The 16,349-nt window shown below is 41.2% G+C and overlaps 1 protein-coding gene and 1 non-coding gene across 2 annotated transcripts in view; both read right to left on the minus strand.

Moving 5' to 3' along the window:
* The window catches only part of LOC134751378 (apolipophorins), a 39,843-nt gene that overhangs the window by 13,048 nt on the left and 10,446 nt on the right, over positions 1-16,349 (minus strand). Inside the window, exons 5-32 of the mRNA XM_063686733.1 lie at positions 16,020-16,169; positions 15,410-15,834; positions 14,703-14,868; positions 14,160-14,342; positions 13,329-13,481; positions 12,574-12,721; positions 12,005-12,125; positions 11,557-11,719; positions 11,013-11,207; positions 9,307-10,758; positions 9,093-9,222; positions 8,565-8,940; positions 7,706-8,086; positions 7,286-7,451; positions 6,872-7,096; positions 6,244-6,425; positions 5,790-5,904; positions 5,288-5,444; positions 4,967-5,136; positions 4,264-4,409; positions 3,704-4,103; positions 3,288-3,432; positions 2,714-2,905; positions 2,018-2,256; positions 1,642-1,740; positions 1,380-1,433; positions 1,049-1,214; positions 439-620 (exon numbers count right to left, since the gene is read on the minus strand). Of these exons, the coding sequence (XP_063542803.1) occupies positions 439-620; positions 1,049-1,214; positions 1,380-1,433; positions 1,642-1,740; positions 2,018-2,256; positions 2,714-2,905; positions 3,288-3,432; positions 3,704-4,103; positions 4,264-4,409; positions 4,967-5,136; positions 5,288-5,444; positions 5,790-5,904; positions 6,244-6,425; positions 6,872-7,096; positions 7,286-7,451; positions 7,706-8,086; positions 8,565-8,940; positions 9,093-9,222; positions 9,307-10,758; positions 11,013-11,207; positions 11,557-11,719; positions 12,005-12,125; positions 12,574-12,721; positions 13,329-13,481; positions 14,160-14,342; positions 14,703-14,868; positions 15,410-15,834; positions 16,020-16,169 (6,681 nt within the window). The remainder of the gene's footprint in view (positions 1-438; positions 621-1,048; positions 1,215-1,379; positions 1,434-1,641; positions 1,741-2,017; positions 2,257-2,713; positions 2,906-3,287; positions 3,433-3,703; positions 4,104-4,263; positions 4,410-4,966; positions 5,137-5,287; positions 5,445-5,789; positions 5,905-6,243; positions 6,426-6,871; positions 7,097-7,285; positions 7,452-7,705; positions 8,087-8,564; positions 8,941-9,092; positions 9,223-9,306; positions 10,759-11,012; positions 11,208-11,556; positions 11,720-12,004; positions 12,126-12,573; positions 12,722-13,328; positions 13,482-14,159; positions 14,343-14,702; positions 14,869-15,409; positions 15,835-16,019; positions 16,170-16,349) is intronic.
* Positions 13,967-14,038, minus strand: Trnaa-ggc (transfer RNA alanine (anticodon GGC)). Its single transcript has one exon. It is a non-coding gene; the product is annotated as a tRNA-Ala (tRNA).

Raw genomic sequence — 16,349 nt, forward strand, 5'->3', positions numbered from 1 at the left:
TTCAGAGTGATTGGCACCTGACAATGACAATAAACCCTACCAAAAATTTACGGTTGCCAATAAGTAAAAGAATTGTACTGTATAGCCTGAGACAGCACGCCAACGCGTGCGTTAGAAAGATATAGTATGCCTAGTAGTGGGCGTCTTCCCAAAAGAGCCAATCTAGGTCGACCCCCGGCTTGCTCCTTAACAGACTAAACCGCGGGTCAACTTATAGTGGGCACGTGCGCGGCCATGTTTTTGTATCGCGCAGAAGCTAACAGCGCTGCGCGCGAGTTTAGTTCGGTAGCCGGTATCTTCTTTCGGTTTCTTTAAGTAACAGTGCCAGTTATTATAATACCTACACCACACCCGATATAACTGGAAATTGGCCTTGTAAGATATAGTCGTATAACTATAGTCGTTCTCTTTTATCATTTAAACATTAGTTGTATTCACCACAAAGTAGTTGAAGTTTTCCTTGGATACGCCGTACTCGCTCTTGACCAGGTTGCCGTCAAGATACAAGGCTCCATGGATGATGTTCTTCTTTTGGTTCGGCAGCACGATGTCAGCGCTGATGTCTACGCGCTTCTCCGGCTCAATATGGCCGACGACGGTCAGTCTTCGGCTGCTGTCGTCTGCAAATTCCGTTAATCGATTAACAAAAGATTTGAGCTCTTTGAAGTCTCACATTAGATCAGAAAAGGTCACAGTTATCACTAAGATCAATGTAAAAGTGTCAATGTCCTGCAGTTCTTTAAAGTCATACTTAGGACTAGATCGAGTTGTGGCGATCAAATAAGATCAGCAATATTCGGTGTGATACAAAGGCTTAGTAACCTGGCATACCCACTAAACAGAAGTGTAAATGCATTGAAGGATTGGCGTTCATGTAGGTATTTAAGAATATCCCAACGTTGCGTTCGATTAAAAATACCATTATAATGTTAAAATATCTGATAAAATTTCGGCGAAACTAAGAATTAAGTGTAAAGTAAGGATGTGAGTTACGAAACCCTTAAAGGAAACTTGTAAAAAGCGTTCAAGCGTTCATAAACAAACATACCACTGTATCCAGTAGTGAATTCATAGTACTGGAAGTCTTGGACAATGAAGCGTGCGAGCACGGGCTTGCCCTGCAGCAGGCTGACCTTCAGGTCACCCTTTTGCAGGTTCTCCTTCAGCTCGGACTTGGCTTCCAGGTCGATGACCTTGACGAGGGGGGTGTCCACCTGAAAAGAGAGTTAGAATATATATTGAATTATTTGTTGGTCAATGAATGGATTAACTAAGTTCGTCGTATTGGGTGGTTTGATATACTTCGCAGATTTATACAAGTTTCGTTACGTTGTTTTGTTTTAAGAATTTATACTCTACGATAAAGATCATTGACTTACCAGCAGCTTGATGAGAGACGGGCTGGCTTCCAAGAGAATTTTCGTTTCGCGGTCCTGCAAAAAGTCACAAATTAGGTATCAGGTCAGGACAAAAACGGAGAATTTATTAAGAGATTTTTTTATATTATTCTGTTATAGGCTTATAGGGAAGGCTGTTATTAGTAATTTTATACAAAAACTAGGACCATTGTGGTAGGGAAACCATAGCCAATCACATTAATCGTTGCATTCCCCGTTTTGTTACGTATAAATCTATACTTACGTTGCCAAGAGTAGGGTGAGAGATAGACGCAGAAGATTCGAATTTGACAGTGTTCTCAGCCGGGGTGTGGAAACCTCCCTTGACCTTGATAACGGCCTCCTAAAAATTAACAATAATTAACTGAATAAAAGAGAACAGATTAATTACACAAAAGAGATCATATTACACACGAGAGAAGTCCAGAGATGAAAAAAGGCAATTTGGTAGATGGTATAGAAAGCATAATAATGCCTGGTAATTAACAAGTAAGCATTTGAATCTTCATTACCTACGCGCTTCTTACTTGGCTGAAAATTTCAGGAATCAATATTAAGCTCCAATTTTTAAATCACTGAGTTTGATTTAGAATGCCACTATGTAAATTCGAATAACTTACCTTGCCCAACTTAGGATGGCTGAAGCCCAACTCAGCAGTAGCACTATGCGACTTATCAGCGCCGGTCACATCCACACGGAACCTCGCAGCGGCCTTGTGTTGTGGCTTGTTCTTGTCGGGGTGGAGCTCGATGTGGCCTTGGATGGGGAACGGCAGCGACTTGTCCGTGGGGTAGGAGACGACGGACTCGAGCGCCAGGACGCGGGTGGGGAGGGTCAGGGTCACGCCGGCGGGGTATTCTGGGGGAAAATTGGTTTGTTAAGTAAAGCTTATGCACATAACCGAGGACTTTTTAAATATCTTCTAACTGTCTTTGAATATGCTTTTATAACCAACGGGTTTTCTAGTTTTTCTCCACTTTGATCATAGTTCCTGGTTATATTAGTTAGATGGACCGCTACGATTTATTTTTTTGGAATACTAGCATAACATCAACTTCCTGTGTTTTGTACACTTGCTTGACAATGTAGACGATGGGACTAGCACTAGCTACTAGCTTAAAACTTAAGTGAAGAAAATTGATTTAAATTTTCTTGTAATATATGGATGCGTGTCTACTGACAAAACTTTGCAAACGAGATTTTAAATTTCAGATCATTTCATATTTAGTCCGCTAGCTTATGCTTTGAAGAAAAATGTCCTAGACTGTAATAGCAATGACAATTGACAAAAGTCAAATCCACTAAGACTACTTACTGCCTTGGTCAGGAGTGCTGTACACATGGAGGTGGTATTTCTTGTCCTCCTTGTTGATGTGGAGGTCCAAGCTGTACTGAGGCAGCTTGCGCTCCGAGACCTCGTTGTTGATCTGAAGACCGAATTCAGGCGCGAAGCCTAGCTTGCGGAGGTCGACGCCCAAGTTGAACGTGTGTTGGAAGACGCCGGGTTCTGTTGAGGAGAGGGAAATTGTAAATTAATAATAGTTGTCTGTGGTACTTCTCATTGTTTGGGTCAAAATTATTATTCTTAACATCTAATCATTATAAAATGTTCTTAAGTAGGTAACTACATTTTTGTTAGATCAGTTTAACTTGCGTCAAATAGCAAGAATAATGATTTGATTTCAAGTAAAATATTTTGTAGAAATATCTTCTAGAAAATCTAAAGCGGCAGCGTGTCAGAAAAATCGTAGAGAAGCCAGAACTTACATGCTTTTATTTTATCCATGAGCTGAAGGAAAATTACTTAGCTGTCTTAACATTAGGTAAACCGGTGGGAACCAAGTTCTACAGATTTTCTAGAAATAATTATTTGAAATGTCTATACTCACTCTGAACGTTAATCTTGGAGTGCAGCTCAGCGTTAGCGCACTGTTTCTTCTCCTCACAGTAGACGTAAGAGTTCTTGTACTCCAGATTGGTGACACGGGACTCAGCCACGTAGCTACGCTCGCCGATAGCCAGGTTCAGGAAAGTCTTAAAAGAAAATGATCATATTGATAAAAGCCAAGACAAATTTGCGACTGTTGATTATGAGAAGAGACAGAGAGCGGAAAACGTATGAGAGTATAGGTAAATAATATAACTGGACACAAAAAAAACATGAGAGTAAAAGAACAGAGGACAGAACAGAGGATATAAAATGAACAATCTTTATTTTCAAGGGATAAGTAATTAATTTTACAAGCGTATCAATCAACTTAGCAAGTTTAAATCTATTGTATTGTAGATGTCTGTTGATCCTTACCTCAATTCCCTGCTCGTTGCCCTCAGTAAGAAGAGTGCGGATGTACTTGAAGTTAGCCGACTTCTGCTCATCCTTAACCTTCACGGATCCAGAACCTTCAATGATAGTCTTCGGGCCTTCCTGTTTGCTAATGAACGAGGTGCTTCCACTGATGATGTTCTTTCCAGCGTTGGTAGCATGGAACTCAAGACGCTTGCCGCTTCCTGCGTCCTTGCTTACGATCTGGACGTCGTAGTTCTTCCATCCAAGAGCATCAGAGTTGGCCAAGGTCTTGAGGTTGACGTCGTTGTTTTGGATCTGGGCTTCAGAGACGATGTCGAAGCTGACATCCTTGATGTTTTCTACCTTGATTTCGGCCTTGCCTTGGTGTTGGTTGGGGTATTCTCCCTTAAGGTAGATCCTGCCAAGCAACAAATGGTAAGTGTTGTGCAAGAAGATAGTAAAACACGGAAATAAATAAAGATATTTTCTGTAAATATCATGTCGGACAACTAGATTGCATGATTGGAATGCTGGATAAGAAATGGGAAGAAAATACATCACATAACATTTTCAATTACCTGCTAGTCTTGGGGCTGTTGGGGCTGGTGTACTTGACGTCCACCAACGGGTGGGATTTGGAGTAGACAACGAGGGACTCGGTCTTGTAGACGCGGCCGTCAGCATCCACGATGATGATGGAGCTGAACGTGTCCGGAGACGGATTCTGGAAGGCAATGACAGCAATGTTAACATATTTTGAAATTTTATAAAATTTTAAAGTTATAGTAGGATGACCGCGGCATCCGACACATCGGTGTCTATAGAAAGCATCACGTGATCACTGATCACCTGTCACAAAAAGTGAAGTGTCGGTTGCCTCGGCCCGAACCCGGGCCGTTCTAGCGTGAGTCATCCTTTAGGGTGGTCTAAAGTTTATCTAGTAGCCTGTTACATTAAAAAAGCCAGAGACAAGTGACAGATGGACAGATACAAAGCGATCCATAATTGCTGCGTGTAATCAAGTTTTGTGCGGAACACTTAAAATGCAAGATAGTATGCAGTATGGTTGTCAAGTATCTGTAGAGTATAGGATCTATACTGTATCTATACTATAAATACATTTTAGCACTACCCAATTATATTTTTCATGGATAAACTTTGCAGCAAGATTTTAAGAGACAATGAAAGGTTAACATGTTATGTCATCAGGTCATCACGTATATATCAAGTCAGTAAGGTGACTTTTAAATAAACTATATCTTTCGTTAAAAATATATGTACCTTTGAGTTGATGCTAAGCTCCAGTTTCTTAAGCTGGTCGTTCTGAGGAGTGTTGGCCCTGATCTTGACAGCGTATTCCTTCTGTGCAGCTGATGCATCTACCGCGATGTTGGCGCTCTTGCCCTTTCCGTATACTGCCTTCACTTCCGCGCTTCCGGTCTTCTTCTCACCTATACAACAAAATATATTTTTAAGAATATCAATTGAGTATCATCAATTTGAAACTGGGTGTATCTTTAAGGGGGTCACCTCTCTTTAAGGGGGGCACAAGATTTAACATAGTGAGGTTTATCTGACTGTTTGTAAATATGAAACATTTACCTTCCAAATCAGCCTTGTAGTTGAAGTCCAGGCTCAAAGGATCGACATGGGGCACCAAGACCTTGACTTTGGTGAAACCATTCTTAGGTCCCACCTTGCCGTTAGCGTCGAATTTGTACACATCAGCGTTCACTTGGACCGACTGGACTGAAGAGTACTGTTGGAGAAAGTGACAGTTATAAACTAACTAAGACTTATAAATACCTAAGGGGATTTTCAGTAGGCTTTCTATTGTGTGTAAGTAAAGTTCCAGGCAAAGTTATGGATAAAACGAGAAGAAAAACATATGTATTTCTTTATCACACAATGGATTCAGATGTCACTCGGGAGATTGCGGGTCATTCTAGATGATATTAGCTCAGGGCCAAGACACGGTTTACCTATTTGAAGACTAACTTAGCAGTGAGCGATAAGAGAGTGCAATGATGACGATTAGATAAGAAAATAATGATGAACACAATTCTGTAAACTATGTAAAGTAAATGTTAAAAGAGGTACTTACTTCGAGGTACACACTCTTGCTCTGAGGTACAAGCCAGAGCCAGTTGGAAACGATCTTGATGTCGTGGGCCTTCTCGAATGGCAGACGGAAGCTGACGGTGCTCTCGTCGAGGTATCTAGAAGAAATAAATTAAGTGTAAACCACGCATGTCTAATAAGTTTGTTCTGTTATTCATGGATATATTTGAGGATTCTAGGCAGATAGAGCACACAGTCTAGATATAAAGTCCTCAGAGTAGGTATAATATATCTAAAAATTCAAAACGTTGTAACTGAGTATACTGATTGCTGGTTATTACAGTGTCATTATGATCGCATGCATACTGGTTGGTCTAGTTTCCTTTCCTCTTTGGATTGTCAAATTACCATCGCTTTTATAAATTCTAGTGGCTGCGTTAGTTGTAGTCACTGTAGTCAGTCAGTAAAATAGGAAGAAGGTGGAATATTGATCTTACTTCTTATCGCCTTCTCCAGTGACCTGGAGTTCGAATTTGCCATCCATATCGAAACCGATGTCGTTGCCGTAGCTACCCTTGAGTCTGTAGTTCTCAGAGCCCTCCAAGGAGTCAGGGTTCGTGTAGTCGATGCTGCCAGACAGCGAAGCGGGGTGGGGTATCATGTTGCCGTTGATGTCAGACTGAGGGATAAATAAAGGTTTTAAGCCTTTCTAGAGCACACTTAGATATTTTACGGCAAAAATTACCACCCTGATACATTTTTTTTCTCGTGCTTTTTTTATCTGAATGGTTAACTACGACAATTTTGAATAGACAACATTTCGCAGACACGTATCACACCAAAAATAAAAGGACATTGATAAAGTAAGGTACCTTTAAGTTGGAATGTAAAATAATATTATTAAATGGCAGTTGTTTTCGTAAAATTTGGTGCCTGGAGTAGATTCTATTAGGCTCATGAGCGGCGCGTCAACCTGGACCATCATTGGCGGTTATAGGGTTAAATGAGCCGTGGACAAAGCCAGAAACTAAATTAATTGCGTAGTATTTCAAAATACAAGTAACTCTTAAGCATCCACTACTGGACCGTAAACGAAATTTATGAAAAAGCTTTAGCAATAACTACCTTAAGTTCAAGCTTGCCCTTGTCACCGGACATTTGGTTCTTAATGAAGAACATGTTCTTGAGCTGCTTTCCGTCCTTGAGAGACAGACCAAGTTCGCCTTCGTAATGGTAGACGTCCTTCTTGAAGTTGCAGTTGTTCAGTTTGGACTTGTAGCTGATTTCGGACGCTGCGCCACCACGCTTGACTGCGTCAGCGAGAATAATTTCAGCGTGGCCGTTGTACTCCTGAACAAAAAGCAATTAATTTAAATGAATTTGAAATATATTATTATCTTCATAAACAGCCTAAACTTCCTCTCATGGACTACGAGCCTTGTTTGAAGTCATAATCACTATTCATTGAAATTAATAGGAAAAACCTTTTATTACCAGTGTTAAGGCAGCCATCACACATTTTTTCGGTGATATACTTACATCATCCTTGAAAGTGATGTCACGGTCGAGCTTCAAGCTAAGCAGCCTCTCAGTAGGAAGGACGATCTCAATCAGCGCCGCGGTCTTGCCAGCAGCCTGCGCGTTGATGTCGTTGTTCACATTCACGTTCAGTTCTGTACTCTTGCCGGCGTAGTCCAGCTTGTTCCTAGAAAAATAATAATTTTATAGGTACTGACTTCTAAAAGAAAAGAGGTTCTCGAATTCGGCCAAATGTTTGTCGCCTACTATTTTATTTCTAAACAGATTTGGAAAATACCTCTTTGAAATTGTAAAACTCTTCAACAGCTGTCGTAAAATCTGCAATTCCTTCCAATTTTCATAAAACAAGACCTCAAAATTATGTCTGAAGACAACTCCCTTGTTTCACTCTTTAAATAAATCATCACTTGCTATACTTACTTGGAGTCAATCAGCTTCTCAGTGGTCTTTGTCTTGGTTGAGAACGAAACCTTATCCTTATTGTCCTTCTCGAAGTTCAAGAACACATCAACGTCAGCGTTGTATACCGGGTTCTTCACTTGGAACTTCACATCAGCCTTAATTTTGCGTCCAACATTCTTGAAGTCAACCAAGACGGCTCCATTACCCTTGCCGTCGGCATCGGTGACAGCGTATTGACCGTTAGCGCTTACGGTATCCTTAAGGATAAGCTTGAGCTCTCCCTTGGAGTTGGCTCCCTTGGTGACCTTGAGAAGCCAGTCGAGGATGGCGCCCTTTGAATAGGCAATCTTGGCATGGGATGAGTATAAGTTGTTGTTGTCGATTACTCCGAGGTCGAATCTGTAAAAATACAGAATCATTATAATCAATACATACTACCAACATAAACTAGGTAATTTAATTTAATTCGTTCAATTAATGTTCTACATCAATTAAGGCTTTGTATTAATGTGTTGTGTTATAGGCTTCCGTAGCTCAATTGGTTACGAGAAACGCACGGATTGAGGAGGTTGCGGGTTTAAATACTGCCGGAAGGGAACTTTTTCCATTTTTTCCTTTGATATAAAATTTGGAGTATCGCTCGCAGACGTATCTGCATGTTAAAGATTTGATTTAATGTTCTACATGTAAAAGCTCTTCGTAATGGTAAGTTTATTGCTACCCAAAAATTGTATGGAAGTGAGACCGCCTGTTCCCTATTTTTAATGATCTCACTTTCTGTCAGGTATTTTGTTCGTTTTGTGGTGTGCAATAAAGAATATTCACTAATTTTGATAATTCTCGTGATACAAACTATTTATCACATTAGTTTACTCACGTAATGTCTTCATTCTTGCCGCCACCAGCAATCTTCAAATGACCAACAGCTCCAAGATGCACGTCATTAGGCTTGTTCTTGTGAGTGACGACTCCAGAAAGCTCGTATTTGCCAATGTTCTTGATAGCGATGTAGTTTTCCAAGTTAGACTTATCAGCGGAGACGATGTCACGCTTAGCGAAGACCTCAATACCATTCTTGTCAGCGTTGGCGATCAGTTTCACGCTGTAATCGCCGGGGTGCTTGATCTGAGTTCTGGCTTCTAGTTCGAATTCGGCTTTCTTGTCGATATACTGGCCTTCGATGACAATGTCGACCTTCTTGGGGTCAACTTCACCATCGAATTTGACCTTCATGGGCAAAGCGTGGACCTCGACTGTTAAAAAAGAAGAAACTTGTACCGGGTATATATGTAGATTAGAAATAAAAACATTCAGCCGCATTGAAGTCGGTTAAAACTTAACACCGCCATGATAATGTTTATATTATGCTGTTTATAATATCGCAGCGGCGCATGTGTATGCTTACATTTGTTCTTGGTGATAAGGCTGAACTCCGAAGGCTTGGTGTGGTGCTTCAAGAGCTGGTTGAAGGTCACGCGGTTGCGCTGGTCGCGTAGGTCTCCACCATACAATAGGTCAAGGTCGTTACGGATCACCTGAAAGTTAAAAAATCATGTTAATAGGCTGAAGATAAAGTTTAACGATATTGAGTAAAATGTTATGTAAGAATATTGACTTACCGATTCGCTCCATTCTGTGTGTCCGCTAGCCTTGAAGTTGACGTAAGCATTCAAAGTGTTCTGGAATTCGAGTTTGAAGTCGTGGCCCTTCAATGAACCGCCGAATATTACGTTGTGCTCTCCCTTCTTCGCCTTCAGGTCGATTTCATAGCTGTGAGGCTCATGAACGTAGTGTCCGGAGATATCAACAACCTCATTGCTAGGCAAGCTTATCTTAATGCCTTCAAGCGTGTATTTCGATTTAGGTCCGTTAACTTCTCTAACCAATTGTCCGTCAACCTTCAAAGATTGCTTGCCCTTACCACCAGGCAATTCGTATTCGGCGACGGGCTTGAATACGCTGCGTTGCTCGTTACCTTGGACGTTAAAGCCGGCACGGGCGTAGTATTGTTCGTTGTCCAAGTTGGCTTTGACCAGCAGGACATATTCGCTGGGCTTGGTGTAAATCGAAACTTGACCACCAGCCTTCTTAATGGGAGAGTCCAGAGACAGTTTAATGGTCTTTTCTTGCTGGTTGTTGACAAGCTCTCCAGATACCTGAGCGCGACGATTCTTTCCACCTTCAGCCTCGAAGAGCAGCTCAAAGCTGCGGCGCTCAGGGTTGTCACCGCGCACGATACCCTTGATGTGGTAACCGCGGAGGTCGTTCTTCTCGACGACTATTTTGACCTTGGATGATCCAGTCAAAGGATAGCGGGCAAGGAACTTAGAAATCGAGTTTTGTGCCTCCGGACCAGAAACAGTAAAAGGCACGGAAACCTCTCCGCAGAAAGTGAGGCCAATGAGGCCAGACAGCTGATCGAAGCATCCACTGTAGTCCTTCCTGTCGGCGTCGATCTTGATCGGGATATGTTTCTCCTGCTGTCCCTTTTCAGCCGTGTAGTAAACTAAGTCATTGGAGGCGGTCAGGATCTCCTGCTTGTCAATTGGCAGGGCAAATTGCAGGTCGATACCGTGTCCGTTCTCAAGAACTTTAGCGATGAGGTGCCCACCAGTAGATGAATGCAAGTTGGTAATGACCTTAAGACCAGTAGAGACGGCATCAGCGTCGACGAGGAACAGTCCAGAGATTTCGATATCAGTGCTGGGTACCAGCTTAATGTCGACTTTAGCGTTCTCGGGGTTGCGGAGGATTTGGCGGATGTCAACGTTGGTAGCGATGTCGATACGAGCAGTGGCAGCACCGACAAGGTCAAGTTTTAGCGGAAGACCGGTGGAGGTCGGGTAGACGAGCTCGGCATCCAAGAACAGAGCGTTAGCGTGGATTTCCTTCTGGAAATGCTTGACCTTGTTGATGCCATCGCTGAGCGAGTGGACGAGTTGGTCGAGAACGTGGTTGAAGTCGAAGCCCTTGTCGTCGCCAAGAGAGAGGAAGACCGCGTCGGTTCCGAAAAGTTTGACGTAGATGTCCAGGTCTAACTCGTTGTGGTACGAGTTAGATTCAGCCTTTACCTGTGAACAAGACATTTTTTTTAGTTAATGAATATTGGTTAATCTACTTATTTCTTCTTTAACTGACTTTCAAACTTTTTTTTAGGCTTGTATTTAAATTATACTTTTTTAGAGTGTATGAGTACTAACGTTTGTAATCATAATCAAGATATATCAAAGGTGTGGGAATACAAAAATGTGTTTAAAGTTATAAAAGACCGCAACAAAAATTAATGAGTGAGTGACAAAGCAAGAATATTCTCAAAGCTACTTACGCGGTTGTCAAAGCTGTCGATCTCAGTCTTAATGGAGCGGCGTCCACGCACGCCGTGGTTGACCTTATCCTCAGCTTCCTTAAACCTCTTCTTAAGATCGTCGTAGATGGACTGCGGGTCCTCGGTGCGGAGGAAACTGCGGGGGCCGAGGAAGTGCTCAACCACGCGGTCCAGGTTGCCTTGACGACCTCCGATCTGAAAAGGAAAGGATTTTGTGAAAGGGCTTGAATGATGCGCGATAATTCCTTGAGAATCTTAATATTGTATTGGTAAGAAAAACTTAGTTTAGCTGATTTCACTTTGCTACGAAAAAGAAACACTATATATCAGTTTTTTAATATATCTATTTCTTACTTAAATTCAAACATTCATTTAATAGAACGCTCTATTACACGTTTCCTGATGTCTTTATTTTGCTCTTTTTAGTCTTTAGTCGGAAGGTTTTCCGCGTGAGATTGAGTTACATCCCAAGAAAAGTATTTGAAGAATTCTTTAACATTTTTAAGATCCTGTTCCCTGATTCACTAAATAAATTTGTCCTAACCTCAAGAAGGTTGAAGTTGTGTCCGAAGACCTCGGTGGTCAGGTTCAGGCTAGCGGAGCGGGGTAAGAAAGAGTTCTGCGAGTAGATCACGCTCTGCTCAACGTTGCCGCCGACGCCGAGAGCGTCGATGTTGTAGGAGGCTTCACGGTAGAAGGAGTATTTCCTGTTGGAGAGAAAATTTGTGGATAAGTTGTGAAAAAATGCATTAAAAAGGGAACCTAACCACCATCAAAAATGGTCGAAAACTGGGGAAGGCTTTCTAAAAAAAACAAGAAGGCAAAGAAAAGAGAAAAGGGTTTAAAATGCTCTATTGCCACAATATATATATATACATAAAACGGAAAAAATAATGAAAGGAAAGTTAAATATCGCAAAAGGTTAAAAAAGTACCTTCAGCAAATACTGTACAACCCAAAATAAAGAAAAAAGAAACAGCGCAATAAGTTACCTGTCGTCAACGTTGAAACGGTTGGGAGTGCGGATCTGGCCGTAGTGTTCGCGGGCATGGCGCTTGTCGGGGTTGGCTGACGCTCGGATATGGCGCAGGCTGGTCGTAATGTAGCGACCGACTGCAATATTTAATGTTAATATTATAGCACCTCATGAATCTCTTTCCCACTTGTAAGATTTTAACAAAGACGTGAGCTATAGCAATGTATTGTCATATTTTTTTATTGATAATGATAAAGCTTGAGTTTTAACATAATCTGAAGAAGAAATAGTTGCAAAATATTTTTAAGCGGAGTATCCTCATAACCATGTAAGTACTATTTACGTAATGACGCAACATGATATCTGTTAAATTATTTAGGTACTCATCGTTCCGTTGTTTCACCTATTCTGTATTATCGCTTCCTTACATGGCGACCGTGACAGGACATTTTAAATTAATAATCATACTGTTCTATTTACAAATGAAGGTAAAATAGTTTAAATTCTTATAACAAATCTGAAGACTTCTTACATTGTATCATTCGGAAAGGGTTTTTTTTCTGACCATAGAGATTGATGACATACCTTGGTGAACAGGCTCGTTGTCCAAAAGCTTCTTGATTTCGGAGGCCGACTTGCCGCAGGGGCACTCAATGACAGCCTGGTAAGCCTTTATACGGATCTCAGAGTCCAGCTGGGTGTTCTTCAGCAGGTCCAATGCGGTCTTCTTGATCTGAGTAGAGAAATAACATTATTACACACTTTTTATTTTGTTTTTGAATTGAGTTTTTAGTAAGTACCTATTAATACCGGAGTAGTCTCGATTTGATCTAGTCGTATGTTTTACTCATACCAAATGTGTGTTTAAATATTAAAAGATATAAAATTAAGTGTATAGTCTATAGATTTACAACTAGATACAAATTTATCATTAAATTCCTTTTCCATACCTATTATTATGAATTGTAATATGCCATACGACTAAATAAATAAATTATATATTCATATGTGTACGTTGATTTAGATCCAATAAGCTAAAATAAGCAATATTGTATGTTGCTTACTTTAGCTTTACAGTAACTTTGGTCGTAGCAATGTCTGCCTTCAAAAAAAAAAAAAAATTTCTTTAACAATCTCATCATCTTAAAGTTAGTGGTTCGAACCTCCTTTTGTCTTGATTTGATTTTCGCTAAACGAAAGGTATAAGCGCGGAATTCTAAGGGACTCACAGCTATTTTATTTATTCTATTTTTATTTATTGATCATAACGATTGACTGTCATGATCTAGTGATCGTAGCAAAGTTACAACTTATTTACGATGAAGAAAAAATTTTCTTACCTTAGCAGAGCAAGGATCAGCCTGGAAAGCCTCAAGTGCGGCAGCCTTCACTCGGTTCTTGATGGTGGGGTCGACCGCGCAGTGCACGATCTTGTCGATGAGTACGTCCTCCAAGTGTCTGATGTTGCGGATACCCTTCAGGACGGCTACGATCTGTAGAAATGAGGATAAGTTAGAGCAAAGCTAATTATGAATTGTTTTGAGTGTATAAATTAAAGCAATAATATGCGATGCTGTCCGACATATCTCCATCACAATAGAGCATGGCAACACTGTGAGCGCGATTAAGACTTTTGGGCCAGGCCTGGCGCAGAACGGGTTTTACGGAGGATTGTTATAAGATAAACGGATTTTCTGCTAGGATTTGTTAGTCGGCGAAGTAAAGAGCCCTAACAATATATCTACACGGAATTGCTCTTAAGGTCTGGTCAAGATCGCAACAACCGTTCGATGAGGCACCGCAAAGCCGATCGTTAAAAATTAGCCGTGGAAGTATTTCGGCTGTAATGATTACTATGTTTAAGTTGAAACATATAATTCTATAAGTAAAATAATATAACATCATGACATGACTTACAGTTTATAAATTGTATATACAGATCTAAATCACAATGAAAAAATCAACGATGATCAAACTCTGGTCAACGTGGGACTCGAACCCACATCCTTGGATTGCCGGTCCAATGCGTTACCAATTGCGCCAGCTGACCATCCTTCAATCAACGCGAATTTCATCATTGCAACTGTGACGACGTCACTAGCGACATCTGCATAATGTGGTACGTCCCACAATAAAAAAGGAAAAATATATTAACTATTAAGATGACTTACAGTGTCCTCCTCAAGTTTGCTTTTCGCCTTGCAGCCACCGAGCTTGGCAGCTAGCTTGGTGCTCAGCGCAATGATACCCTCGTTTTTCCTGTGGTGGCACTCGTGGCTGCGGCAGTAGTAGCCGGCCAGCGCACCGACGCCAAGGTACGTGTCCTTTGGGATGTTTGGAAGGTCCAGGAGGGACTGTGGAAGAAAATTTGATAAATGAATTAGATTTGACAAAATCGGATACTAACTGAGAATCTATCTGCCTCTACATCGCGAAACTAATGAAGAAACTTTAAATTTTTTGTAGCTTTCGATGTAAATGTGGGTTTTTAGAAGAACAGTTGTATTGTAGTTTCAAAACGCAAGCGGCGTAAGTCTTCAAGATTAGAATTTCAAGACAAGATACCACGGAGTTTTTGACTACCAACTTCAATCCTTATTATTTTCAGTGCACCTACTAACTATTAAGATTCAATAACAAGCAAAGCAATGGATCTAATTCTGATGAAAAACTAGTTAGAGCATTCTGGGAAAGAGAAAATTATATGTGCTTACAGTAGCAGCCTTCAGTGCCTCATTGTTGACGTGTTGGGCGTTGCCAAGGGACAGGAACACAATCTGCTGCTCCAGGGCATCTAGTTCCTTCTGCTTGAGGATCTGGATAGAGGCCTCGATGCTGTTGCCGGTGCCGGTGCGGAGGAGACCGTCGATGAATACGCGCCTGGGGAAAGGCAATTTGTGAAATTAGCGTTATTTTCAGGAAAACCTTCGTCATAAAGAAGATAAGTCAAGTTTAACGTGGAAAAGATAGCTAAGGAGGGCAGTAATGTTTATTGATATGAAGACAGTCTCGATCTCTCTCTCTCTTCTTCTTTGTTCTAAAGAAAGAAAAGGTTTGATGGCAGTAATTTATTACGAATATTACCATAGATTCTGAATAGTAAAGATTGAACCATCATGTAGAATAGTTTTGTAAAACTAGGGTGGGAAATCGTGTTTGTTTTTTAACAAACGTTATTATGTTTAATTATTATTTGCGCCGTTTTCAAGTAAAAGGTACTACTTTGTCGCTTACCATGAGGACGAAATTTGTTTGTATCTTTGTACGAATAACCTGTGAGAACGTTTTTATGGCAAGCGACAATGTGGTACCTTTTGCTAGAAAACGACACATTTATTAAGTTACTTATTTGGTTAGTATTGACTACGACGGCATCTTTATTGAAAAGTAGGTAGGTACTGAGGCTACTGAGGCTACTTACTTTTCCAAGCTGTTGCCCTTGACAGCATTAAAGATCTTGACCAGGTCATCCTTGCTGGTAGGCTTCAAAATTCTGACGAGCTGAGCGAAGTTGCCAGCAGACTTAGAGCTGGCTTCAGATGCACAAGTTTTCGCGGTTTCCTTGACCTGGGCTAAAGCGGCTTGGTAGTTGCTCTGTTCCGAAACAACACCGTGTGGGTTCTCGAAGATAATGGTGCGGACTTGGGTGAAGGCACCAGCGTCGGCTCCCGCTGACTTGCCAGTCAGGGTCAGTTTAGTGTGGACCTTGGAGCGGGCACCGTTCTCGCCGACGGAGAAGGGGCGGTACAGGTATTCCTCAGTGGCTGACACTTTCTCAGGGACTCCGTTGTTGACCTTGGATTCTACGTTGAGGATGGATTGTAGCACTTGGGTGTCGGCGATTTGCTAAGTGAGAAAAAAGTTTGGTTACAATAGTGAAATATACAAAAAATTCGTCTCAACGACAAAGGTTTGGCGCAACCAGTCCTAAGTGTAATTGTGCTTAATATTTTGAGTTTACATCGAAAATGACCATCAAAAATTTAATTGTGCGATTTTCGCTTCCTTGAAATTCGAAGATTTGAACTTACAGCATTGTCACTAGCGACGGAGTACACCGGGCTGTTCTGTCCCTGCTCGCGATGTGTACAGCGGGAGAGGTCACGAGTCCTGTGTACCAACACAGCGCCACCTTCTTGAGAGGATGAAGAGTCGGTGGGGCAAGCGCCGAATACGTCAACCTGGGATAAATGTACATTGAATATGAGGCTACAGTAGAATTTAAGAAACGGTAGAGATTTTGACTGTAAACAGCAAGCTTTTTGCCGTCATTGTTAAAAAGTTCTAGCCGTGACTTTAAATCTCATGTCGGTTATCCAACCGATCCATAAGTTAATGGAACTCCAGAGACTGCAGGTCAC

This window comes from Cydia strobilella, chromosome 22 (genome assembly GCF_947568885.1).
Source record: "Cydia strobilella chromosome 22, ilCydStro3.1, whole genome shotgun sequence".
NCBI classification, from domain to species: Eukaryota; Metazoa; Arthropoda; class Insecta; order Lepidoptera; family Tortricidae; genus Cydia; species Cydia strobilella.